This window comes from Lissotriton helveticus, chromosome 3_1 (assembly GCF_964261635.1).
Source record: "Lissotriton helveticus chromosome 3_1, aLisHel1.1, whole genome shotgun sequence".
Taxonomy (NCBI): Eukaryota; Metazoa; Chordata; class Amphibia; order Caudata; family Salamandridae; genus Lissotriton; species Lissotriton helveticus.
The window spans coordinates 420227278-420250741 of NC_136061.1; the positions used below are offsets into that span (position 1 = coordinate 420227278).

The 23464-nt window shown below is 43.1% G+C and overlaps 1 protein-coding gene across 2 annotated transcripts in view; it reads left to right on the plus strand.

The window, feature by feature from the left end:
* The window catches only part of NBEAL1 (neurobeachin like 1), a 1045477-nt gene that overhangs the window by 619815 nt on the left and 402198 nt on the right, over nt 1-23464 (plus strand). For both annotated transcript variants that reach the window (XM_078680248.1, XM_078680249.1), the window contains 3 exons: nt 19967-20126; nt 20316-20404; nt 21171-21764. In XM_078680248.1, the coding sequence (XP_078536374.1) occupies nt 19967-20126; nt 20316-20404; nt 21171-21764 (843 nt within the window). The remainder of the gene's footprint in view (nt 1-19966; nt 20127-20315; nt 20405-21170; nt 21765-23464) is intronic.

A 23464-nucleotide genomic window follows, 5' to 3' on the forward strand; every position in this document is an offset into this window, starting at 1 on the left:
CAGACCCCTGCAGAAAAAAGCTTTACGTGATCCTACGGTTCTATCTAACATACGGCCTATTTCGCTTCTTCCAGCCGTATGTAAATTAGCAGAAGCCTGCGTCAAGAAGCAGCTAATGGCGTATGTGGAAGAGAATAATATTCTTGATCCTAACCAAGCTGGGTTCAGAGCCCACCATTCTACAGAATCTGCATTACTGTCCACTACAGAGACCATAAGAGCTGCACTGGATCAGGGCAAAAGGGCAGTCCTGATCCTATTAGATCTATCTGCAGCGTTTGACACGGTGTCCCATGCTATTCTATTACATCGCCTAACGAGTGCAGGCATAATGGGCACCGTGTTAAAGTGGTTTAAAAACTTTCTGATGCCCAGACGGCAGGTCACCATGCTGGGCCAGTTCTGTTCTGAAGAGAGGGTGGTTCAGTCAGGAGTACCCCACGGCTCTTGTCTGAGCCCTACTTTATTTAACCTATATATGGTCCCCCTGATTGAACTCATCTCCTCCTTCAACATCAGCACTATAGCGTATGCAGATGACACCCAATTAGTCTTAGTTCTAGATGAAGATTCGGTAGATGCAGAAAGGACCCTGAAAGAGTGTCTAACTGCGACCTTTACCTGGATGAAGAATAACCATCTTAAATGTAATTCTGCCAAAACTGAAATTTTCCCGTTTGGTCAAAACAATTTTTTTCCCCCAAAAGAGGAACAAGCCCCGCCCAACACCATCGTGGCAGCACGTAACTTAGGAGTTAAATTTGATGAGACCCTATCTTTCAAACAGCAGGCAAGGGAAGTGGCGGGCTCATGTTTTAACATCATAAAGGGCCTCAGGAAATGTTTTGATCTCCTGCCCTTATCAGCCAGACACATGGTCGCAGTGGCCTTGATCACATCCAGACTGGATTATTGCAACAGTCTCTATGCAGGGGTAAATAGATCTGCCCTGCATAGACTGCAGATGGTCCAGCACGCAGCAGCAAGACTGGTTCTCTAATGGCCAAGGAAATCATCGGCCTCTGCCGCGTTAGATGCGCTTCATTGGCTTCCTATACAGAAGCGCATCCTGTTCAAGGTCCTGACGATTGCCTTTAGGGCATTTCACAAATATGGTCCACTGTACCTATATAAACACTTCAATCGATATCATCCTACCCGAGAACTCAGATCGGCCACTGCCAACCTAATGATTGTCCCAAAATTCAGACTGGTCACAAAAGGAGGAAAATCTTTGGCAGTTATTGGTGCAAAGGCATGGAATTAATTGCCCCACCAACTTCGTACAATTACGTCCGAACAGAAGTTCAGGAAATCCCTTAAAACATGGATTTATAGTCTGGCGGACTCTGTATGCAAAACCTAGGTATAACCCCTTGTTATCTGCTGACAACAGTAAACTGACCATCTTTGCCTTTGAGTCGAAGCGCCAAGATGCTCCTTGGAGTGGTAGCGCGCTATACAAATTGCTTTCACTTCACTTCACTTCGCTTGTTGGTTGACAAATCCTTTCAATTCTGCTTTTCCAGTGTGCAAGGGCATTGTCCCCACCTAAAACTACACTGTTCAAACTGATGTGACTATTGGAAACAGATGTAGGATACACATCCGCTCGAAGTCTGCCTCTGGTGTTTGGGGCACTACTCCAAGACATGTGAAGAATGTGCCCTCACGCACCTGAAGGTGAGCCAACACCATGAAGTGAAGCTGTATGTTGTCAAACATGAAAAAGAAGTCACAGATCTTATGTAAGTCCTGCACCAAATCAAGGGCTCTGTCCTGTTCCTGCTCTTGAGGCTGTTTCCGGCGACAGGTCTTCCTTGCGGTTGAAGTTGCCATGTAAGTTGAGGTCCAAGTCAAAGAAGAAGCATCAGAAGTCAAAGTGGGACTCAACCCTATCACACCACTCTCTGCCTCTGCCTAGAGAGAAGTTGGGAGAATGTGAAGGTGCCACTCGTTTTTGCTCCTGATTTCTGATTTTGGAGTCAATTCCGAAATTGATCCTGATGGACTCCAAGATCCCTGTGCCATTGGCAATCCTTCAGCAGGTCGAAGCCTATAAGGCTGCCATCTTTCTTATTTTTGGCACTCTTCCGGCTCACATTTGGACCCCAATGATTTGCAGGGGCCTTCAGTCAGGTTACTGCTGGCGGATCTGTCCTCTGCACCAGCTGAGCCCCTAGAAAACACCGCTGATTCCACATCAACTCTGGTGTTGACTTGCATTCCACCTCCACCTCCAAGACCTACGCCGGTCCTGACATCGCTTGTGCCAGAGGTCGAGCCCATTATAACTCTGTTATATGAGTCAGACCTAATCTGTCTCGACCAAGGCCGTACTCTGCATACCAGTTCCTGGCATGATTCATACTAAACATTTCCTCTGCAATGGCTCCTCCTGAGAGGCTTTCTCAACTTCTTCTCTCCCATTCTGACTGAGTATTTGCCACCACCTGATGGGGACTTTATACACCCTCCCCTCCTCCCCCAAACATTATGATTGTGGCACTATATACATGGACTTGCACAAGGCCGTTGATTTTTATATTTCCCTGATACAGGGTTGATTTCGCCCCTTAGATCTCCAACAGAGGGTAGTGCTTCATTTGCCAAAGTGATTAGTTGTGTAGATGAAGTCCTTGACCTACTGCAGCCTCATCAGGGCGTTTAATGAAGCCCTGAATAACACCCTTATGGGTGCTTGCCCTAAGCCCTGTTCTTGACCCCCAGTGAACAGGAGAGGGACCAGATGTCACAGACCGGCACTTGGCGGGCAAGATTTTTTTGCACATCATCATTCTCCTGAGAGTTTTGTGGTCCAGGTTTCCACCAGCAAAGTAAATCCCAGTGCATTCCCCACAACTCTTCCAGACTGGGATTTGGAGAGGATTGAGCCATTAATGAAGTAAATGTTCATTTTAGCAAATTCGACATTGGGATTGGTCACTGCGGTCTGCCTGTTAGGGCATTATGCGCATGCTCTCTGGGATATGGCCAGCAAGATCTTGTTGGCGGTTCCGAGAAATTTCGGGGCTCTTTGACCCACACTATTCATGACAGCCAGAATGCTGCCAAATATTTGATTACTGATGGCATTGACATTACTGGTTGCTTGGGGCCGAGTTGTGGGCACTTAGAGTGGTGCTCCACTCCCATGTGTGAGTACGATCCACTGGCTTTTCTGGAGATGTGCAGGCATTCGTTATGGTTATGGCTTTTGATGGATCCTGCCTTTTTGGCAAAAAGGCTGATTCTGAACTAAGGTAATTAAAGCCACTGCCTTGTGACTCTCCACCCATGCTCTTCTGTTTCCCCATCAGTGTGGATCTTTCCAAGGCTATTCCAGAGGGCTGGCATGTATACAACACCAGGTGTCGCCACCACTGCAACAACCACCTCAGTCCTTTCTTGTTATCATGCAGCCATGGCGCAGGTCGCCAGGGACTATGGCCTTTCCGATGCCTGACCCTGCAGCATAATGCTCTAAACCGCTTTCAATTGCCCTTAGTGGCAAACAACGACCCTGTGGGAGGCAGAATCAGATATTTTCGAAAAGGGTGACAGTCCATCACATCCAAGAGATGAGAGTTCTAGGTCATCCCGTATGGTTTCCTCCCACATCAGAACTGTTTTCAAAGGAGCACTTATCCACCTTGCTGTGAGAGGTACAGGACATTACTGCCCAAAGGGACCATCAAGAGCATGCTTGCATTGGAAGTGCAAACATGATCTTGCTCCTGCTGTTTCTTCATGCCAAAGGAGGACAGAGGACTTTGTTCTAGTTTAGGACTGCTGTCTCTAGCCCAATTTCTGCCTTGTTTGGATCCGGGTGACTGGATGGTTCCCTTGTACTTCACTTACTTTCATGAGCCCTTCCTGCAGACACTGTAATTTTAGCTAAACGTGCAATAAAGCTTACAGAGAGCACTCTGCAGCTTACATTACCTTAGCCTAGTCAGGGTGGTGTTGAGGACCAGGACAGTGTTCTTGCTTAAAGTTGTGATGCCTTTTCACAGTGAGCAATCCATCACCCTCCCAACGGTTTTTGCTCCACCACCCCCCTCGAAAGAAGAAGAGAGACTCCACCGCCTGGATGCCAAAAGAGCACTGAACTTTTACATCAATTGCACCAGAAAGCATCTGATTGGCAATAGCTTTTTGTAGGGTTTTCTGAGGCTAAGAACTGTAAGGGGGTGGAAAAAAGGATTTTGTCTAGATGGAGAGTTCTTTTAAATAAGATATGCTACACATTGGCCAGAAAGTAGTCTTCCGAAGGACTGAGGGCCGATTCCACCAGGAGCACTGCTGCCACCACTGTGTGCCTGTTCTGGACCCCTGCCAGGCCACAATATGTGCATCACTGCCATGTTCATGAATTACTACTGCATTGATGGCTGAGTCCAATGGGATATGGCATTTTACCCTATAGGTCCTGCTGAGCTTTTGGTCTGAGCCCACTTCACAGACCATCCACCGTGGGAGGTACTGCTTTGGCTTCTGCTCTAAAGGTGAAGAATCTGCAGTTAGATCTGTACTTTAGAAGAAAAAGTGACTTACTTTTGGTAATGCCCTTTCTGGTGGATACTCTATCTGCACCTCTCTGTTCTGTGGATTCGTCTCTTTTTTTACCAACTATAAAGGTCCCAAATTGGAGATCTGCACACTGGTACCTCCAATTGTTTCGTGCTCTGCTTCCAAGGGTATGGAAAGAGTCCAGCAAGAAACTGATGTCAGCATTCTGGGTAGTGCTCTAATGCGACTCGTTACTTCTGGGTAGAATAAAGGCAGTTTGGAGCTGCGTGATGCAACCTAGAGGCGTTGCAAGAGAACTATTGTGAAAGCTTCCAGATACTGTATGGCCCCTGTGGATATTCTAAAGGTGAGGAATATCCAGTTAGAGTATCTATCAAATAGAGCATTACTGAAGTTGTGTTACTTGTAAGCTAGAGAAGGGTGAACTTGCTTTATTTGTGATCTCAACTGTTGATTTCCTGAGTGCTCAGAGAGTCCTTTCTCAGTCTTATGAAGTTCGGACTGTAAACTAGAATCTTCTTGGACAGAGGTCACAAATATATCACTGGTATCCCTTGCAGTTCCTCCTTCCTCATCAAGCTCTGTTAATTCAACAACTGCAATATGTCTGACGAAGGAACTGTGGACCATGAAAAAATCCCTCCATTGCCTTTTAAGGAAAGCAAGAACATGAAACAATGTCCCAGATATAAGGAGAGGTTGAGGCTCTAAGACAGGAATACAGAAAAATGCTGGAGGCTAAGAAACACAGGATAGAAGAAGAAAAGATGTCAACAACTCTTCTAAGCTTGCCAATCAATGGGCCAGCATACATTTTCGTTACATGTAAACAGAATAACAGCAAACGGCAATAGAATGGACACAAACAACTTTCCTCCACAAGACTGGTCAGAACATATAAAAAGTGTTTGTAGCATGTGTAGCTGTAGATACATATGCTATGCATACTCTTACCATCTATTTTTGGGCTCAGACGTGTACAACTTGTTTTGTTTGAAGAAGTCTTTTGACTCACAAGGTATAGTGACTCCTCTTATGACTGGTAATGCGCATAGGCATTGGCTTCAGTTTGTTTTCCTTTGCCGTCAGATGTGCATCACTACGGCTTTGAGTCAACCCCACGTGGCATTGGTTTTCAAGGCCTCTCGAGTCTTCCTCTCCCAGGAGATAGAGACACTCAGTTTTTTGTGTGTTTTATATCGCTTCCTTTGTGGTGCTTCTGTCTGATTTTCCGTCTCGGTCTTCGTTGACACCATTTTTGGGGTTTCGCCCCTCTCAGTCTTGTTCTATCGGGCTTCAGCCTTGAGAATGAGCCAACCGTGATTGGTAAAACACCCTTTTGATTCTGTCCACAGCACTCGTGTACAGATCAACACTCGGTCTGCAACCTCTGCTTGTCGAAGGAACACAAGACCTCCTTCTCCGACTGCCTAGCTTTCTGGTTCAAAAAGGCCACCTAAAATAATCAGAATCCTCAGCTTGCTTAATGCACCAGGAAACCCGCAGCGTATTCGGATTTCGAATTCACTTTAATACTGTTATAAGATTCACAGTCCCCACGATTGGGATTTAGGAGTGGCATATGCAGGGCTGGTCCCTGCATGGTCCCGTAGAAATGCTAGGGGTAGCATGAAACATGTCGACCATATTGATCACTGAGCCAACCACATTATAGGTTGCCCTACAGTGACATTAACCCCACTTTTAATATACCTGCATAGGAGCTCAATAAAACAGTTAGGCCCACTAAGTATGGTATTTTTAACACACACACACCCACTCCACTTATTCTTTTGGCACCACACATAGTCATTCACACTAAAGTGCTCCTGAGTAGTTCGTGAGTCGCAGCACGCCCCTTTTCGTAGAGAACTGGGATGGCCCCAATGATGAAGCATGTCACCGTGGGGAAACCCCGGTGAGTGAGGGGACACTAGAAAGATATCTTTCTTTCTTTAAGGCGTAGGGTTTAAAAACAGCCATACACCTGAACTGAGCTAGGTCCTAGGGTCCCATGACAGGGATCCACACTGTTGTTTGGACAGAGAAAACATCATCAGGTCACCCACCGCCCCGTCAGTGGTCGAGCCCACAATTGTGGAAACAGCCTTCTGGTCTACAACTGCATCCCAGAAATGAGCGGCAGTACCCTAAAGCTTTGGAACTGACATCAAATCCATTCTCAGCCCCTCTTTCGGCAGCCATCCAAGACTCTGCCCTTCTCTGCACAGAGAGGTCCCTCGGTGCTGGCACTGATTGGCTCTTTGGACCCGAAACAACATTCAGTGTCAAAATCTCCCTTAAAGCCAGAACAGCCATAGGCACCTAATCGACCATCCACGGCAGACTCTGAAGATCAGGAACTGCCGTTTCTACAACATCTCCGAGAGGAGTCTGATTCTTGGCAAAAGAGACTCTTTGTTCACCCCCATACGGGGAAAAGTATAGCAAAACTATCACCAACGCTGCTGGAGATTCTTCCTCGCAGGAAGAAACTTATCTTTGAGGAGCAGTTTGTATTGGAGCCTCCTCCAACTCCTAAGCCGAAGAAGCATCAAGATTGGGCACCAGTGTACAGCCTTCTTGACCTTCTGTGCCTCCTCCTGCCCTCATCCTCCCGTACCATCTCATGGGGACCTCTCTGGTCTAGCCCACACCCGTTCGTCAAACACTGCTGTGTAGATACGCTAGAACACCCCCCCCCCCGGGAGCCTTCTGTTTTTGCACATGCCTTTAAGTTTACTTTCTTTATTTCGTATATCTACTTGCTTGGTTATCTTCCTGCACTTTCCATGCTCTATCTCCATCGTCTCCCACAGTGAGGTAAAACAATCTGACAATGGAGCTGATGCTCATGCGCAATACCAGTCATTGGAGGACTCACTATACCTTGTGACAAGAAAGACTTCTTCGGAGAAACAAGTTCTACAGGTCTGAGCCCAACACTAGATGTCGGAAGTATGCAGAGCATGTGTTTTTAACAGCACTACATGCCATGAGCAGATGCTTACAAAGTAAATAACATTATCCTTATGTTTCAAAAACTACTCCATAGTCTCATCTGAAAACCTCAACTTAAGCCACACTGATCTGCTAATATAAAAGTCAGAGGCAATGGTAGCCTTGAAATATATAACCCAACCACTGTATTTAAACCCAACATGTCATTATAGCAAAGGTCTTAAGCCTATTATACACAAATTGCTTTACTACATACGGGGTCATTGGAGGCTGGCTGAGCTCGCTTCTGGTGCCCATTTTTTTTAAAAAAGGACAGCATTCAAACTATCTTTTGATTACATTTTTGGATATAGAGGGGAAATACTATGCAAAAACCTTCCTAAGAAAGTTGTGAGTTTGAGCCAAGATAAAAGATTACTTGCTTTTTATCAGACAGGCTTCGAGAGACCTGCTGTCTGAAGGACAATATAATGAACCAGGTGCTGCTCACACAGAAGTCAACCAGTAGGACGATAACCTCTTGTTCACAGTACATATTGATTTCCAAACTGCCTTGCATTTAACAAACTATTGCCAAAACTGGTGCACTGGGGTATTTCTTCGAAATTACTGGGTGCATTAATCAATTAATCATTTGTGTACCAGGGCAAACATCAAACCAGACCCTGGACATAGTCGCGAATGAAAAAATCCTCACCAATAAAGGCCTAACGTAAGGCAGCATCTTGTCTCCTATTCTTTTTAACATTTTGAATTTAGGGCTTTTTCTCATACGTGCAAATTACTTTCATCCAAATTTATCTCATCAATCATTAAATATATTGCAAAATGCAGATGACACCGTAATTTTAGCTAAACGTTCAATAAAGCTTACAGAGAGCACTCTGCACCTTAACGGAGTGTTACAAGGCCAATAATTTAATTAGAAGTAATTAGAAAATAAAGGTAGTCATTTTCGGTCTGAAGATCCAAAAGAAGGATAATGGCAGTTGGACAGCACTAGGATACCTCGTATGAAATGTTACAAGTATGTGTGTATGCTTGGAAGATTGTGGCAGGCACAAATTGCTTCAAGGAGCAATGAAAGCCTCAACTCTAGCCCTGAATAGTTTATTTTGGTAACTAACAGAAAACATCAGGACCATCTTTAGTTTTGTTCTTAAGAGTGATCAAAACTAAGCCTGCATTAACCTTATGATTTCTCAAGGGATATTCAGTAAATGTCTCGTTATTGCACAGCGCCACACTCATCTAATTCTCTTTAGCCTCCGCCAGAGCACGTCTCAAGCTCAGGTTTGCCTAGAATTCATTTTGCACAATCCCTTATCTTAATGGCCTTATTCCTTATTCCTGTCTTGTTGCACACACCCTTAGAGCAGTCTAGCATGGTATGCTGAAATACATCCTAAGGCAAGAAGTAAGATTCCCTATGTCCACAAAGCACAAGAGTTCCTACATGAAGGACTCCCTAGCTCCAGTTCAGAGACATCTGATTTAGTTGTTTTTATTGTTTTAGGTTTGAAAACATTAGCTTTATTGGCTTACTTAGAAAATCATTATTTCAATATTTGAATAATTGTACAAATAAATAAATAAAAATACTCCGACATCCAGTTCATGTAGCTCTTTTACAGTATCACCTTACACCTTAACAGATAGTATGCTATTATGATATAAGGTATTATGTAAGGGGATCCTAAATCAGCCATAGGTTCCCACTCCATATCCAAGGTATGAATTACAACAAACGGCAGCCCATGGTCGTCATCATCTATGATAGTAATGACATCTCTTTTCACTAACATCATGTCCTTTATCTAGGTAAACATCATAGTAATATCAGTATTCTGACTGACTAAAGTTACTCTCCCTTTCAGACCTCTTTTCCATCTTGCAATTCCGGCAAAACACCCCTTTCTACCACAGTTTTACCAGCCTTTCATATGGCTGGACAAACCATAATATAGTCAACATGAAATACACTGGAACACTTGTGGCATACAATCTTATCATCCCTTTTCTTTTCTAACACGATATGGATTGTTCAATGGCTATGAAAGTAGTTATAAGTTAATTTAAAGTGGGGTCTTCCATTACCCACAATATTTCTTGAATTGTCTTTGAATTAGTATTTATAATACCAACTGATCTCTGATCTTTTCATCTATTGTAACCAGTGCAGACCAACCCCTTCATAGCAGCTTGACATACATTGAATATGTTTTTGTGGTTTTGATTTTCTAGGAAAAATGTGATACATATACAAAGTTTGAATCTCTTCTCTAGCCTATTCATTGCCCAATCAACATCACTTAAATCCTGTTCTTCTGCCAATGCCATTCACGATAAAGGTTTAAAAATATGTTGGCCTTCAGATCCTAAACAGTGCATTAATATATTTTGCTTCCATTTTACAAGCACTTAACCTGCCACAGTAGCTATTATGTAGCTAGTATGTTGAAATTCCTTCTGTACATCTCTTCCTGACATGGGAGAATCTCCTGTAGATTGAAGATATTTTTGTAGTACTTCCAATTGCATGGCTTCGAAGAATGTAAAGAAATCATGAGAATCCTAACTCATGCATAAACATGTAGCGTGCCAAGTAATATGCCAGAATAAACATTTGAGAATTGGCACGTGTCAACAATTAGTAAGATTTTTCGCTCTATAAATGTTACCCACTGTGTTTATCAGAGGTTTAACAGTCTTAGGTTAAATATAGACTTCCGCATGTGTGCATTTTCTTCAATTATAGAATGCAGATCAATGTTTAAAATGGGTCACAGTGTATTGTAACATGGAGATGTACAAATATTAGTAGATGCACGCCTCTTTATTTCATACGCTTCGCAGAAAAGAATCGTTATGCACAGCAAAGAATGGGCTTCATTGATACATATAGTTGTGTGACTCAATTAGCAGCAGGCTGGGTGGCATTCACACTCAGAGTTGGTAACTGTAGCAACAAAATGACCACCTGTTGAAATAGGAGTAGCATAATGAAAATTAATGCAGGTAAGAGGGAAAGTAAATTCCAACCAATTGAAGAGGGAGCCAAAACTCCAACAATGCCTCCTCAAATGATTTTGTGTCTTCAGGTATGTTCCATCAGATGTATGCATGGGAATTTCTATTTACACAGACAATATTTGAAAGATTTGTGGTAGGCAGGAGAGCTGGTAAAATGATTCATTCATATCTTGTAACAGGAGTAGATACAAGGATCTGCTTATGTTGACATCCTCCCGCTGCTAATTTTGTTTGCGAAGTAACAAAGCAGTACAAAGGTAACACATTCCAGAGAGTGATTGAAAAAGGGAAAGATGGAAGGGAAATACAATATTTTAACCATAGTTGTCAAAAGAAGAAATAGTTAGTAACACAATTTAACAGTTCCCTAACTTCTTTGAAGTTGAAACAGATTAAACTATCCCTCACGCACCCTGTGAAATCACATGGCTATAACAAAGCTATATCAGTTGCTAAAATCAACTGCACCACTTTCAAAGAAATCCTTATTTTAGAATTGGTTAAAGCAATTGCCAAAACCAAACACCTCCCTTACTTCTCTGATTTTATCCATACGTCTCTCGTAAAACAAATTAGCACTTTTGGCTCTCCCTATTGGTCCAGCCTGGTCAGCACCTCTCTATCACAAGGAAAGGTTCCTAATTGCTTAAAGATAGGTCAGGTCCCGTCTCTAATTAAAAAACAAGGTGAAGACCCAGCAGGTCTGAATATCTTACAGTCGGCGAATAACCTTTTATTCCTTTTATTGTTTCAGCTATTAGCCATACAATATAACAAAAATGTTTTTAAACAATAATATATATTAACACATATATTAATATAATATGCATTTCTATTACATATTAAATTAAACAAGTTCAACACAAGGACCTTTGCTGTTATCCGGTTGGATCACAGCAGTTCCTCTCGTTAGTTTCCATGCAAATAAGATGTAGGAAGCAGAAGGGAAAGAAATGTCCAGAAACGCAATCCTCCGGCATTGTCCCTGTGTAATCGAGCACAGCAGTATAAAGTGCGCTAATAATTCTTGCTCTCCGAACATTCACACGCGCCTGAACTAGTCTCGAAGAAGGACCATTTTTTAGCTGAGGTCAAAACCGGGACAATCCTTAATCTTAATTTAAAGTATAGGCTTTTGTTCAGGGCAGGAATCAGGTGCTCTAGTTAAGTTTCAAATGTACTTGTGTGTTTTGCTACTATATTTCCATGACTGCTTCCCGATACTTACATGATAGTTTCCATTTGGGGACGAAGGCGAGCTGTTTCTTACAAGTGATATCCCGATAATTGTTTTAAATTTATATGGTACTAGATATGGTCATCGTTCCAGGATTTGCCCAAAAGTCATGCAGGCGGATTACTTTTAGTGCATTTTTTACATAAACAAGCCAGATGATTGCATGTGTAGCTTAAAAGTTCAGCGAGAATATTTAGGCAGGTTTTACCTGCTGTGTTAGTCTATACCCCGGCTCAATTGAGAACATGCTTGAGAAGCATGATTACCGCAATGCTGGGGATAAGTGCATCCATCAGGGTCCCTGGACCCAAATGCAGCATCTGCCACAAGCTACAATTCTCATTTTTTTGTAAGTTTGGCAGCTGCTTGCTCTAGGATAGCTTATTATCAAAGCAGGTACCTAAGTAGTTAAAGTTGTGTAAACAATCCAGATTTTTTCCCTGAAGGAAAATATACGCTTTTGTCTATATTTTTGGGTACGGAACTTAATGTTCGAGGCATATGAGCTGCAGTTTACACACTGTGCATAGATCGCCACCTAGTGTTGTGCCCGGATGTTTGCAGTTTGTTTTTGCCCTGAAAAGTTCTTTGGAAGTCACAAAATAGGTGACTCCTCTTTTGGACCATATTGCGCATCAGCTCAGATTGTTTTTTTCGCCATCAGGCTCGGATGTGTTTCCTGCGCTCTGGTTTGGAACCGAATTTCCTTCGGCGCGCAATCCTCACCCAGTTCGACGGTATTGTTTCGATCGCGCTCCCCATCGAAGCGATTCTTCACCACTTCGAAGTCTTCGATTCCGGTCGTCGATGAAGGCCTTGGGGCCTACCTGGGCCTTACTCTCTGGCTCATGGAAAATATGCCGTTCAAGAAGTGTCCTCAATGTGGGTCGAAGTTTCCCCACACAGATCTACATTTGGTGTCCAACCATTGCCTCTCACCGGAGCACGAGGCCAAAGACTGTTCCGTTTGTGCCTCCTTCCGCTCCAAGAAGACGATTCGGGACCAACGAGCTCGAAGAACTATGGCTCGCTCGTCCGCTTCGATCCCCGACGACATCTTTGAAGAGGGCGTCAACGTGCCAGAACACCAGCGGGCTGAAGAAAGGGCCAGCTCCTCTGATGCCGAAGACTCAGACGTCGAGGACATCACTGCAGCTCAACGGGTCGTAAGTAAGAACGTAGACCCCAAGCCTTCCTCGACACCCTCAAAAAAGGCTTCGGTCACACCCTCACCTCCGGGCCCGGGTGCACACCGAGAGACTGCTTCCCACACCCTGCCTTCGGGCCTGGCAAAAAGCCTACAAAGCCTTCTGGCGGCTCTGGCTCAAGTCAGCCTATTCCCGGTGTCGACACTGACGAAAAAGCCATCTTCCTCAGCCACGCTGACCGCTGCTCCGACACCCAAGCACTCGGCGCCGAAGACTGGCACCGGCCCATCGATGCCAAAACCGCACTCGGAGCCGAGTAAAAAACTGCCTAAAAGTCCCGACTCACATGCTTCGGATCCGAAAAAACACGTTCCGGTTAAAGACACTTCGAAAGGTCATAGTTCTAAGCCAAAGGACCCTAGACCAGCTACTTCGACTCCGAAGGATCTGCCCTACACAGAAGAGCTTTTTACACCAGATCCTACTAAAAAGACTCTTGTAAAGGATCCTAAGACTGGCCAACTAGCTCTTAGCTCCAAGAAGAGACCACTAGAGGCGCCTGCAACTCCTCCTCCTCCAAAGAAGAAAAAAGACATTGCAACCTCTCCATTAAGGATCCCTTTTCCACCACCTCCCCATACTATTCCTCCTCCTACGCCTCCTCCAACTCATCATTCGCCTACACCATCCACTAATCCAGATGATGATGTAGATACAGACTCTGATGAAACAGGTGGGGGTGCACATAACCCAGTAGGGACCAATAGTCCCCCTCAGTCACCTAATCCATGGGATGATTATAACACCCCTGATGTGCCTTACGTCCCTCAAGACGATGTATATCCTTCCAAGCCTTCCCCACCAGAGGACACTATAGGTTTTAACCTATTAGACCATAGCGCTGCACAGTACAATGGGGTTGACTTGCACACAGATACTGTAGAAGAAGACTTCTTATTGGACACTTTTGACACTACACAAAGGTCCACTGCCATTTTGCGAATGCTTAAAGGGGTTATTAAGCATGCAACAGAGGTATTTAAAGATCCTGTCAGGTCTCGTGTCCTCAACCCTCGCATTGAGAAGAAATACAAAGCTGCCCCTACAGATCCAGTTTACATTAGAGGTCCAGCATCAGTAGATTCTTTAGTAGTATCTAATGCACGTATATGTGCTAATTCACAAACATCAGGTGACGCCTCACCACCAGATAAGGAATCTAAACTCCTTGACGCCTCCGGTAAGCGCACAGCGTCACAAGCAGCTAACATATGGCGCATTGCCAATACTCAAGCGCTGTTGGCAAGGTATGAAAGGGCACATTATGACGAATTAGAATCCATAATGCAGCATCTAGATAAATATAAAAACAGGGCCAATGAACTCATACAGGAAGGTAAAAATATCACCAATACTTCCATTCGTTGCGCCCTAGATGCTGCAGGGCAATTAATACTAGTGTACTTCTGCGTAGGCATGCCTGGCTACGCATTTCAGGTTTCAAACCTAAAGTGCAAAATTCCATCCTCAATCAGCCATTTGATGAGAAAAACCTATTTGGCCCTAATGTCGATGTTTAGCGAAAATGAAAAAAGACACCGACACAGCTAAATCTATGGGAGCCTTGCAATTGCAAGCTCCCAGACGTTTATTACGTCGCTCATCATATAGAGGCAACCCTAGCCAATCCACATTCACTAAGGGCTACCAAAGAGGGGGTTATAGGGTAACAACAACAAGGGCAGAGGCAAAACCAACAACTCCCGCTCTGCCTCCACCCCTACCCAATGACTTTCCTCCACTTCCCCCCCACCATTCCACTCCTGTGGGGGTAAGACTACAACAATTACTTCCCACCTGGACCAACATCACATCAGACAGGTGGGTGCGACAAATTATTCAATCAGGTTACTGTCTAGAACTAACATCTACCCCCTGCCCCCAAACATACCACCCAAACCACGTCCAATGTCACAAGAACATCTATCACTGCTAAAGCAAGAAGGAATATCCTTACTAGAAAAAAGTGCAATAGAACCAGATCCTCTGCACCAACAAAACAAGGGAGTTAACTCTCTATACTTTCTTATCCCAAAGAAGGACGGCTCTCTAAGGCCTATTCTAGATCTCAGACCGCTAAACATATACATACAGTCAGACCATTTTCACATGGTCACACTCCAACAAGTCCTTCTCCTGTTACAAAACGACTTCCTTGCTACTCTAGATCTCAAGGACGCATACTTCCACATTCCCATTCACAAAGCTCACAGAAAGTATCTCAGATTTGTAATAGACGGGCAGCACTATCAATTCAAAGTACTCCCATTTGGAGTCACAACAGCACCAAGGGTATTCACCAAGTGCCTAGCAGTAGTGGCAGCACATTTACGAAGACAGCACATCCACGTCTTCCCGTACCTCGACGACTGGCTCATAAAAGCCAGCTCATACAACCAGTGTGTAGAACAAACCTATGCCACGATCCAACTGCTCCACAACTTGGGGTTCACAATAAACCACACCAAGTCTCATCTGCAACCATCCAAAATACAACAGTACCTCGGTGCCACAATAAACACCTCAACAGCGCTAGCTTATCCAACTCCAGTAAGGATAGCCAGCATGCCAGCTCTTCTCACAAAGTTTCAGCCACAACACTCCCTTCCAGCACGAGTATTCATGCAAATCATGGAGGATGATGGCCTCTTGCATTTTCATAGTGCCCCATGCAAGATTTCAAATGCGTCCTCTTCCAGAGTGCTTATCACGTCAATGGAGCCAGGCTCAAGGTCAATTAACAGACCTAGTGTTGGTAGACGGTCAGACTCATTGCTCTCTGCAGTGGTGGAACACCAAAAACCTTTCCAAAGGCGACCGTTCCTAGAGCCAGTTCCTGAAATAGTCATCGCTCTCCGGATGGGGAGCCTACCTACTGCAACACACCATGCAAGGCAGGTGGACACCACAACAAAAGTTACTCCATATCAATCACTTGGAGTTACTAGCTATATTCCTAGCACTGAAAGCTTTCCAAAAGCAAGTATCAAACAAAGCTGTGTTAGTCCGCACGGACAACATGACAGCCATGTGTTCCATACAGAAACAGGGCGGAACACACTCCCTGCAACTCTCTCAACTAGCACAAAACATATGGCGGTGGGCTGTACCTCAAAACAGATTCCTCCTAGCCCAGCATGTTCCAGGAGTACAAAATACCATAGCAGATCTGTTAAGTCATCAGACACAACAAACCAACGAGTGGGAACTTCATCCGCAATTTCTTCAACCATTCTTTCAGATGTGGGGACAACCTCAGATAGACCTCTTTGCCACCCATGAAAACGCCAAATGCCCTAGCTTCGCCGCCAGATATCCACACCCACTGTCCAAAGGCAATGCGATATGGATGAACTGGTCAAACAGATTTGTGTACGCTTTTCCACCTCTACCACTCATGCCACTAGTAGTACGCAAACTACAGCAGCATTCTCTGACCCTCGTCCTAGTTGCTCCAACGTGGGCTAGGCAGCCGTGGTACACCACACTGCTACAATTGTCTGTAGTACCAAACCAAAAACTATACCTGTCTCCACGCCTTTTAACACAGAACCGTGAAGAGATCAGGCACCCGGACCCAGCTCAGCTCAACCTTGCGATCTGCCTCCCGAAATCCTAGAGTTTAGATATCTTAACCTTCCTCCAGACTGCATGAATGTCATAAAAGAAGCTAGACGTCCAACCACTAGAGCATGCTATGCAGCTAAGTGGAAACGCTTTGTGATATATTGTCACAACAACAATATTAATCCCCTAGAAGTGTCTATTCAACACATTATAGGATACTTACTACTCCAAAGATGTAACTCAGCCTACACGTCTATTAGACTGCATCTTGCTGCAATAGTAGCATATCTGCAAAACAGACAGCATCTATCTCTGTTCAGAGTGCCTGCTATTAAAGCCTTTATGGAAGGCCTTAAGAGAATAATTCCTCCCAGAGTACCACCTTCACCAGTGTGGAATTTGAACATTGTTCTCACACGGCTAATGGGACCTCCCTTTGAACCTTTACATAAATGTGAACTACAATTTTTAACATGGAAGGTTGCGTTCCTAGTAGCTATTACTTCTCTGCGGAGGGTTAGTGAACTACAAGCACTAACCATTCAAGAACCTTTCTTGAAAATGCATCATAATAAGGTCGTTCTCCGTACTAATCCAAAATTCCTCCCCAAAGTCATTTCTCCCTTCCACCTCAATCAATCTGTGGAACTCACACAGCCACAGACAGTAGCAGAAAGAGCTCTTCATACCCTAGATGTCAAAAGAGCATTGCTATACTACATCGAGCGAACACAACCCTTTCGTAAGACCAAACAACTTTTTGTGTCTTTCTCACCACCACACAAGGGTAATCCCATATCAAAATCTGGGATAGCTAGATGGATTGTCAAATACACACTGATTTGCTACCACAAAGCTAAATGTACGTTATCTGTTCCTCCTATAGCCCACTCTACAAGGAAAATAGGGGCTTCAATCGCATTTTTAGGGACCATTCCCTTAGATGACATCTGCAGAGCAGCTACATGGTCTATACCGCACACATTCAGAAAACACTATTGTGTAGCTGTGCAAACCAAACAACAAGCTAGTGTGGGCCAGGCTGTTCTCAAAGCATTATTTCAAACTACTGCAACAGATAGGGGTGGTCGCCGCTAAGAGTGGGTACTGCTATACAATCTATGCACAGCGTGTAAACTGCAGCTCATATGCCTGGAATGGAAAATGCTACTTACCAGTATGCATCTGTTCTTGGCATGTAGAGCCTTAGAGATTTACACCCCCACCCGCCTCCCTAGCTACCCTTGTCTGTTCCAGTATTATCTTAATTAGATACAACTTACAGGGACATCCTTCCTTTTCTTGCAAAGCTCCATCATTTCCCTAATGGTGAAAAACAATCTGAGGATGGAGCCTATGCCCATGCGCAATGTGGTCCAAAGGAGGAGTCACCTATCTCGTGACTTACAAAGAACTTTTCAGGACAAAAACAAACTGCAAATATCTGGGCCCAACACTAGGTGGTGATCTATGCACAGTGTGTAACTCTGCAGCTCTACATGCTAAGAACAGATGAATACTGGTAAGTAGCACTTTTCCTTTCTCAATGTTGACGTTAACTTTTTAGTTGTGCAGTAGTGTTCTAAGCATCATAATAAGCGATGCGTGGCAATTTCTGTTTGAGCCATCAATAAAGCGTCATTGGAAATAGAAGGATAAAAGCTTTTTCACCACCACTTATTGGAATGTATATTTGTATGGCATTAAGACGTCTCCCAATGTCATTGATATTCAGGTTGAATAGCATTGGGGTTAACACGCATCCTGGGCATACATCCGTCTGAATTGGGAACTCAATAGTACAATCCCATTTTACACCATATCCCACTATGGCTGTGGTGTCATGACAGACTTTACTAGATTAAGAGACCAAGGAACACTTATTAAAATACTCCACAATAAGTTTCTGTCAACTGAATCCATTGCCATTTGCGGGTTCACTGGTCAGTCTTATTAATTCGCATTGAATTCCAGTTCAAACACTTAACTGAAGAACTCTTTGAAATTCTGAATGAGGGAATGGGACTGAATGGCAACTTACTGAGATGGTTCTACTTATATTGGAAAATTAGAAGCAGTGTATACAAATTTCTAACTTCCTTACCAACCCTGTGCCGTTTCTTAAGGTGTTCCCCTATCCTATAGTCTCTCTGATCCTTTCTATCATCTACATGGAGCCGCCAGCCTTCATTCAATGCACCTCCAACATCACATATAATTTAATTGCAGACAATACGCAGCTCTTTCTAAGACTCTCGTGCTGAGAGAACGTGGAAAACATGGCCAATATCTTTGAGAATACTCCAACACGGATGTTACATCACCACCTAAAACTTAATCAGCTGAAAAGTGACTTTCATGTGCTATTCCCAACTAACTGCACTATCCTGATTTAAACTCTCACTTTCTACTAAACTGTGACTTTTTGTTTGTGTGGTGCAAATTCCCTGGGCTTGAATGTTGTTAAAACCTCCAATATTCAAGCACACATCAATACAGTGGTAAGAAAAGCACAATTTCATCTTAGTTCCCTCCTTGGAATCTAGTCTTTTTTTCTCGAATACAGGTTCTAAGACAAGACTTGACAACAAAAATTCGCTATAGTTAAGGATTCTGATTCTGCACTTTGCTTCTTTCAAAGTAGCCCTCTCTGCAACTGCGAAGCTAACCCGGGTACCTGAAAGTTTCCCCCATCTTGTTGATCGGATCTCACTGAATTAGCTGCCCATTGAAGCAAAAAACCTCTTTAAACCTGCTTTTATCAAGTCTATCCTGCTTCCAAAACACCTAACCACTTTGTCCAAAAATTGTAGCTTGACAACGCCTCCTTAGGAGTAGAAACAACCTCTGCTGTGCAATACCACGATTGGAGGCTACAAAAAGCCTAAAACAATAACTCTCTGTAAGCTCTTGTACAGGATAGTAATTGGAACAATCCCGCCCCCTGGTGTATTTGAAAACGAATTGAAAACCATACTTCTTCAACATCATTTCCAAGCCTAAATAATCATCACCATTGCTAAATGTTTTGATAATGACACTTTTCATTTATTAGTGTGATATCCAGTTATACTATTCTCTCTTTATTCATTAGCCACCTTATCTAGCTAGATGCTATATAAATACTTTGCTATATTTCCATGTGGTATATTGTATGTTTGCTTACACAATTTAATACATGCATGAAAGTGCTACACTTTAAAGTGCTCTGCCTCCCAGTGGGTCCTGTCCATGCTATATTAAGACTACTAATTAATAAAACCCTTACAATTGCATGACACCCTCTGTTAGCATCGGAGGCAGGGTAGTACAACGTTGCATGAACTCTGATGCGGTCTACGCTCATTACGACAGATACCATACCATGCTTATGTGCTCTTGTGTAAAATGTGGCATAATAACTTTGCGTTTGATATTTCTGTGGCAGATTGAAGACCAGCTGCTGAAGTGTAATAAGGTCTATGAACGGAGCAAACAGCGTATTCGACTGAGGGAAGTCGGATACTCAGGTCTGGGACTACTCCTAAATGAAGCCCCTGTGACCACTACACTCGTAAAATGTCTTCTCCGACAAGTTCTTCATGCAGGTAGACTTAGATGTGTGCGAAGAAACGTGCTTTTAATACATGTTTTCAATTTGTAGTTTCTTTAGGTAACACTGCATGTTTTCTACAGTTCACTTTCATATACATTCATACTCTCTCAGTATCTGATGACATGACCTGTTTGTGTTGGAGAGATGATGAGTTTCCTCTGTGGTTTGTTTTCTCCTGCAGATCCTGTTGTAAACTATAGGGACCTAGTAGCAGTGGTGCATCTTGCGCACAGAGCGGATCTGTCTGTTCGGTTGGCTATCTGCAGGAAGGTTAGTTGTCTTTAAAAACTTCAGTAACCCTTCGCTCCAAATAACCCTCAGCATTTGTTGTCTGATTTAATGAAAAACATGTGTGGATATTGAAACAGGGTTTCATGCTGCATTTTAAGTGTTTGACAGACTGATAAACTCATAACTTGTTGAAATAGGTTTTAATTTAACACAATGCTGTACACGTTTGTATACACTTAAAAATACAGCACTCACTTTAAATGTTAGGAAACAAGTACGGCAATTCACAAGAACCAAATTAATATCATACATTTTAAATTCTAAGTTGTCATTTGGGTGTTTAATTCACTTGAGCAAGCTCATTGTTTTGTGAAATTGGGAAGCCTTTTTTGTAGGGACTTGTAAATGTGTTGCATAAATGAAAAAAGTTAATTAAATTAGTTTAAAATACATTAAACGAATGTAGCACCACTGCTTCACAACTCATCTTCCGGTCCTGTTTTAATTCTGGAAAAATGTACATACTATATGCAGTGCCGCAAGCACAAAAGTGTTTGAAAACACAGGAATTTCAGAGGGCATGTGTACAAGTAAATAAGAGAAATATGATGAAGGGGCTGGGGGGTGTCCGGGAAGATATTGTTAGAAAAAAATGTGTGATTGAACAGTGTTGTAATTTTCCTTCTGCTTAAGATGACCATCTCTATAAGTTCTATCCAAACGCACATTTTGAAAAAACAACAATGTTTGGACTTAGCATGGCTCTTTGATATCTCTCTCTCTCTCTCTCTCTCACACACACTAGGTGTTGCAGCTGATGCAGTCCCAGCCAGACGCAGCAAACCAGATTTCACAGCAGTTAGGCTGGCAGGAGACTCTGGTTAGGCTCTTCTTGAAAGAAAATTGTGACACCAAGAATGGCCTCAGAGAAAGTAAGAGGGATTCCAGAGAAGATGCAAATGACAGGAGACTCTGTGATGAAGAGCTACAAAGGCCAAACAATGACAATAAAAATGTAGATAAAGTTGACAGTTTTGCTACAGCTACTGCCCCTTATCAAACAGGGACCTCAGAGGACACCAAATCCCTTGAAACAATTAACCAGGCTCCTTATGAAATGCAATATCAAGAAGATAGCTCTTTGAGTGATACCCCTCTCATTACAGAGGATCTGGAAGAACCCTGGCTTAGTGATCTTTCCCGTCTGAGTTTGGACCTTGCCCCCTATGGATTGGCTGACAGTGGGAACCAAATATCAGTTAGTTTACCCAGTACTCCATCACCTCTGGAAGCTTCCAAAACCTTTGCAGTAACTCAGCCTGATCGAGAGACCAATCATCTAAACGATACACGCTTTGGTGATGAATTCACTTTCAATGAAAAGTATGAAAACCGAGAGGTAATTATTACCATGACACTTCTACGTAATACTGCATTTATTTCCAGTGTATTTTGGGTGATTAGAAAATGGTGGATTTCCAAATAAAAATTTAGAGGGATATTTGAAGTGAGCCAGCATCAATGACAAGCATATCATGCTTATTTAACTGTACATTAGGAGTCATTACATTAGCCATGTCATAGTTTTTACTAGTGAGAAAGCACATCTTGTTAAGTGGCAGTACTGATACCTGGAATAGTGAGGAACTGCTTGTCTCTCAAAAAGATTGTTTCTAGAATAAAAACACAAGGATGGCGATGACATTCTAAACATAAAGCACAGAGGACAATTAAGAACTGCAAACTTCAGAACAAAAAGTAGAGTGCATGCTAAATTTATTGAGGTGCCTGATGTTAAAGAATATGATGTGCATTAAAAATAGCAGCAAACATTTTTACTTACCTGTTCTGCTCACTCTACTCATGTCTGTAACAATATTGCAAACACATAAAGGGGTAGGGAGAACACAAAAACCATACACCCAACAATAGACACGACAATAGCAAAACCAATATGTTTTGAAAAATGCCCTCCCTCACACACAAATGTGTGTGACATGCTTCATCATCGGGTCTGCTTACAAAACACCCTGGCGTAGCCACGCTCAGGACGGAGCATAGGGAGGGGGGGAACAAATAAAGAGACAAACCAATAACACACTTACACGACACAACACAAATATAATGAAACAGTGATAATACAGTGAGTATCACCCTGTGACTGGGTATAGTGATAGAACAAAGTGCAGCATGGGAAAGTGCTTTAAAACTGGCGTGTGGATACCCTTAGAACCTTTAATTTGTAGGTTCCACAACCAGTATTAAAATAAAGAAGGATGGACAGTGTCTGAAGAAAATACAAATACTGCAAGAAAGCACAATAAGTCATATGCTTTCATGATTCATGCAAGTAGTTGATAAGCAACATTAGAGAATTGTCTTGCCTCTCAATGATGTCCCCCTCAATAGCAAAATATTCGGGGCTATTATATTAAACAGACCCCTGGCGTGGTTCACGAGTGTACTCGCCACCCTTCATACCATAGTCGGGTATCTATAAACAAAGTTCATTAAAATATGTACTGCTGCATAAAAAGTACCACATTGTCCTTCAGCATAACCTGCTGCATTTAGTACTAGCAAAACGGGATGCATACAAGCTAGTACAATATCAGCCTTCTGTGCCCGACTCTCAAGGCGTACTTACTGAGTTTATCAATATGTTAAACTCGAAAGGGCGCCCGACATGGAGGATTCCAAAGAACACAACCTGTGTTTGAGGAAAGGAGAAGAAATATGGGGAACCGTTAGTTCTCTTGTTAAAGGACGACACAAGATTGCTCCATGCATCCAAGTTCGGTAACCCCTACAGACAGTGTCTTTACCACCAACAGGGTTTTAAGACATCCACACAGTATGCATGCCGTTTTTCTAGTACTAAATGCAGCAGGTTACGCTGAAGGACAATGTGGTACTTTTTATGCAGCAGTATATATTTTAATGAACTTTGTTTATAGATACCTGACTATGGTATGAAGGGTGGTGAGTACACTCATGAACCACTCCAGGGGTCTGTTTAATATAATAGTCCCGAATATTTTGCTATTGAGGGGGACATCATTGAGAGGTAAGACAATTCTCTAATGTTGATTATCAACT